Source organism: Capsicum annuum, chromosome 7 (assembly GCF_002878395.1).
Source record: "Capsicum annuum cultivar UCD-10X-F1 chromosome 7, UCD10Xv1.1, whole genome shotgun sequence".
Lineage (NCBI taxonomy): Eukaryota > Viridiplantae > Streptophyta > Magnoliopsida > Solanales > Solanaceae > Capsicum > Capsicum annuum.
Genome location: NC_061117.1, coordinates 142,419,767 through 142,424,815, shown reverse-complemented (window position 1 = coordinate 142,424,815; position 5,049 = coordinate 142,419,767). Strand labels below are relative to the sequence as shown.

Sequence of the window (5,049 nt, the reverse complement as noted above, 5' to 3'; positions counted from 1 at the left end):
CATCAAGATAGACAAAAAAAAATATAAAACTTTTTTAATCACTAACATATTCATGTGAACTTTATGGTAGATCTTCACACACGGTTATAACACAATACACTTTTTTTTGTTAACTGTTAACAGAGCACTACAAAGAAACATATTGTCTTTTTTCTCATCTAGTAATGACCGATAGAATGGTAGTGATACGCAAGAGGCAGAGATAAGGGATTTTAGATATTTTTTTGCAAGTTATTGGCCTAATTGAGTTGAATGTTTGGGTGGGAAAGTATAGCTGGAGTAATGGGCATGTTTTTCATGTACTACAAAGTGGTGGAAGAGAAAGTTGCATAAATGTAGTACATCAATCTACGTACTTAGTACATCAACTTACGTATTAAGATACATATATACATGTCAAAGCGGGAGTAAAAGAATATTTAGGTGTCTGACCTTCATCTCTTGACGATGGAAGAGTGGGAATTGAGCCAAAACTTAAGTTTCATTATAATTTTCAACTTCTGATAACGACCTTATATTATTTGACTGTTGCAAAAGTCAATATTTTTTTTATTCAGCTTTTCGTGCTTGTTGTTGTGACAGAAGTAGTTGTTTTCTTTCCGATGCCATTTGTGCATCTCTATTACGGCGTAGCATATTTCAATGGAGATGTTGTTGTTCTTTGGAATTTTTAGCTTCTTGCAGTCCATCTAAATTGTTTGTCGACATTCCTATTGCAACAACTTTTCAATACTATTGAAGCAAACAGTACAATTTGCTTTATTTTGAAAGTTTGTATTCTCTGAAATTCTTTAGAGGAAGCTAATTTAGATTGGTAACATGAATTTACAATTGAAGATATATATCGTTAGATAGCAGTGTGGAGCACGAAATAAGTAATGGGGTGATAGAGGGTGTGTTTGGTACGAAGGAAAACATTTTCTGAAAAATATTTTCCAATTTTCTCATGTTTGGTTGGCTTAAAGATTTTGGAATTTTTTTTTTAAATCAACTTATTTTCCTCAAATCTAAGGAAAATGATTTCCCTTCAAAAAGTAGGGGAAACATTTTTCAAAACTCTCTTTCAACCTCACTCTTAAGTTAAAATATTCACACAACTCTCAAAATCACTCATTCCTACCCCGACCCTCAATCCCCCACCTCCACCCCGTACTAGCCCCCAACCCCCCCCTAAAAAAAAAATTATTTTTTAAAGAATCAAAATTATTTTCTTAACCGCCCTTACTATCTATTTTGATAATCTCACCCCCCACCTACCAACCTCCTATTCAAAAAAAATTAATGTTTTTAATTTATTTTCTTAAAAAAATTCAAAACTCTTTTCTTATCCCACCCTGTATCATATTCGTTCTCATTGTTTTTGTTAAATATATACAAATACTTTTAAAAAACATATACTTATCCAATTTGCACAACGAACACACGAATACAAGTAAAAAACAACTTATTTTTCTAGAAAATATTTTTCCTCCTTCATATCAAACACATCCTAAAAAAATAGTTTTTTAAGATGAAAAATTATTTTTTTAAAATATATTTTTATACTTTAACTAAATACTAAAAAATATTTTTTATTCACCAACCAAATATAAGAAAACAACTAAGAAATCAACTTATTTTCGAAGAAAATACTTTCTAGGAATACATTTTCCTTCCTGCCAAAATATCACCAATACTTCATTTGCAGTTTTGTTCAATTTATTTTTTCTCATCCTAACTGTCAAAACGGATATCTTCAACAAGATAAGGCAAGAGTTTCATTTCATCACCCGTTTGCACTCCACTTACTCAATACTCTTCTTCTCTTCTCTTCTCTATTAGCCATGGCCGAAGTTTCTAGAATCTTCCAATCAGTTGTTCTTGCTCCTTTCTCCCATAAGGTAGATGGAGTCAGTAACTACCACTACAAATTATACAGAAGAAACAGAAACAATATCATTAACATTCGTTGTTGTTCATCAATTTCTACTGCTGAAACGACCAAATTTACCAAGACCCGGGATATTCCATGGGGATGTGAGACTGATTCTCTTGAAAACGCATCGAATTTGCAGAAATGGTTGTCGGAATCAGGGCTACCAGCTCAGAAAATGGATATACAAAGAGTGGATGTTGGAGAAAGAGGACTTGTTGCTCTGAATAATATTAGGAAAGGGGAAAAGCTGCTTTTTGTTCCTACTGAACTTGTCATCACCGCTGACTCGGTAATACTATCAATTTGTTTGACTTTTAAGTCTTGAATTATAAGGGGTCGTTCGGTAGGGTGTATAAGAAGAGTCGTTTCAAAGTTTAAGAAAATTGGTCTTAAACTAAATATATGTCAAATGTATCAAGATATCATTTAATCTTGTGGTCGTAAACATGCTATGCGGAGAGTTGGAATTAAAGAGTTGCTAAAAGGGAAAAAAGACCATTCTTTTTTAAATGGACTAAAAATGAAAGTAGGACAAACAAATTGAAATGGAGGGAGTATTAAATAAGGTTTATTTGTAATGCTGCGATTAGTTATATATAGGCTGAAAATCATACCAAACAAAGGATTAAATGGTACCACGCCTAATACAAATATTATTTTCTTAAATACATCCTACCAAACGATCCCTAAATGTGTCTATTGGTTGAGGGGATGTGGAAGTTTGTTATTGTACTTTTTATATCTTATTTTGGACAAACTTCACCTTATGAGCTAGATTTTGGAGTTGAGTTAGGCGCAAGTCAATTTTGCATCAGAGTAAAACCATCTTTATTCTTGGTTTACCTTGGCCCATGTTATATTGTCCGTGCAAGAGTGACTTGGCCTGTTGTGGGGGAGTATTCAGTGCCCCATATAGGTTGAGGGAATAAATTGTTGTCTCGCGAGTTAGTTTTTGAGAATGAGTTAGGCCCAAGGTCCATTTTCCTTAACATGAGCTTGGTCGGCCTCCTAATGATGCATTAGATAGCTTTTTTAAGAAAACCAAGAAGAATTGCATATGAATGTGGATTTTTTGATGACAATGATAATTGAACGGAGGGGCAATTTGACTTGCCTGCTAGATTGTTAAGTTGTTTTGCATCGTTGCCATGGCCATTACTGCCCCTTATCACATCCTAATTACAGTCTAGGAGCCCGGGTAACCAATTGAGGTGAAAACCTTGAGCATGTAAAGTTAAATTTAACAATCTAATAATTGAAATGATCAATTTAATAATCTAATAATTTAAATGATCCTCTTTATTGACATATTTTATTGAACAAAACAAGAGTATGTTTACAGGCTTAAGTATAATTTGCCCCGACATATGAAGTATTCTATGGGTATCAATTATCAATGTTTGCAGATAACTGGAAGTTTATAGGACTTACCACTGTAATACGAAAGGATGAGGAAGAAACGGGAACATGAAATTTAATTTCATTACCTGTCTGCTGTAGAAGTCACTTAGGTGAAGGTGAAGGCCAATTATTCTAGAAGCAAATATGCTTCAATCGAACTTCTTGACATCTTAATGTATCTCATGAAAGCTATCTAATTTGGACCATTAGGAAATGGAAATAAAGTGTAAACCTTGACTTACCACGGCTGTCATGTGCTAACACGTCAATGTCGTCACTGATTGTCTGCCTCCGTGGTGAAACTCTGGTTTATACAGTTTATAGCTTCTATCTCGCAGGAGACAGTTATGTGATATATTACATAGGATAAAAACTTTGAGATAACACGTTCAAATCCTAGCAACAACATATATAGTACAAACGTATGTGCACAGGATACTGACATCATATATACATACATTCATGTGTACTCGTGTGCTCACACAAAGTCACACTCTATAGCCCTCTCCAGCTAGAAGGAGTTCAATAACTAGATGGCATCTATCGTGTACTCTGACTTTCCTCTCTTCCAAAAGATTACACTAGCACACATATACGAAACACATCTCCTAACAAATAAACTTGAATCCTTTCTACAGCAGATGCTTCCTATGCTTAACATAATGCTGAATTTTTACCATGTTTTTATACTTAGAGACATACTAGTTATTAGTGCAACACAGAGACAAAATGGCTACAAATGGATCTTAAGTGTTACTTATATAATTGTATATCCCTAGAGGTAATGTAAGCAATAGATATATTTAAAAAAAAAACGATCTTTTAGAGTTGCTGGTTTAGATACTAAGGCTATACATGATGTGTAAGTGTAGGTTCGATAGGAACTTAAGTAACTGCAAGATGAGGTGTTTTGTTTCTCCTTTTTCAGTTGTGGTTAGTTGGTTTACCAAAGGGGAAAAATGAACAAAGGGACACAATCTTGTATGTTTTGAAAAATGGTTAATGTTAAATACTCAAATTTATAGCAAACAGCAATCCGTGATCACCGGTTCAGGTCTCACATGTACAATGCTTTCGGTTTTTGAGATAAGACACGAGCCCTCCAGCTTGGATCATTACTTAGCTTCCTAAATCAATAGGATCAGATGGGAGGGACATACTGGAAGTATAGAATTTAACTGATGATTCCGAGTATTTTTAATCTAAAATATTATGGATTTTGGTACCAACAGAAGTTTTTTCTCCATTGTCTTGATATGTGCTGGAAATGCCAGAAATGGAGCAATTCAGAGGCTGGTGATGTTCTAAAACAATACAATATACCTGATTGGCCTTTTATTGCTACATATTTAATAAGTGAAGCAAGCCTCATGAAGTCTTCAAGATGGAGCAACTACATATCTGCCTTGCCTAGGCAACCTTATTCTCTCTTATACTGGTAAGCCTTTTCTATTGCTTTTGGTGTCCACCTAATGATAGTTCTTCCTTTACTATGTATACATGCTCAGTAAGTCCCCTACAGCTTCTTCATGTCATTTCAGGACTCGTTCAGAGCTAGATAGGTATTTGGAAGCATCACAAATAAGAGAACGGGCGATTGAAAGGATAAATAACGTCATTGGAACGTAAGGCTTCTTTGGTCAATTTCTCAGATGTTACAACTTGAAGCTAGTTTTATCCTTAGCTTTTTCTTTTTTTTTTTTTTTGGGGGGGGGGGGGGGGGGGGGGGGGGG

The 5,049-nt window shown here is 34.6% G+C and overlaps 1 protein-coding gene across 2 annotated transcripts in view; it reads left to right on the top strand.

Annotated features, from left to right (window-relative positions):
* Window positions 1-1,629: 1,629 nt before the first annotated feature.
* LOC107878090 (ribulose-1,5 bisphosphate carboxylase/oxygenase large subunit N-methyltransferase, chloroplastic) overlaps window positions 1,630-5,049 on the top strand; it is a 26,531-nt gene continuing 23,111 nt past the window's right edge. Inside the window, exons 1-3 of one of the 2 annotated variants that reach the window (XM_016724969.2) lie at window positions 1,630-2,204; window positions 4,591-4,754; window positions 4,858-4,941. In XM_016724969.2, coding sequence (XP_016580455.2) covers window positions 1,824-2,204; window positions 4,591-4,754; window positions 4,858-4,941 — 629 coding nt within the window. In that variant the 5' untranslated portion in view covers window positions 1,630-1,823. Of the gene's footprint in view, window positions 2,205-4,548; window positions 4,755-4,857; window positions 4,942-5,049 lie in introns of both variants that reach the window. The other variant, XM_047393749.1, reaches the window with a different exon arrangement.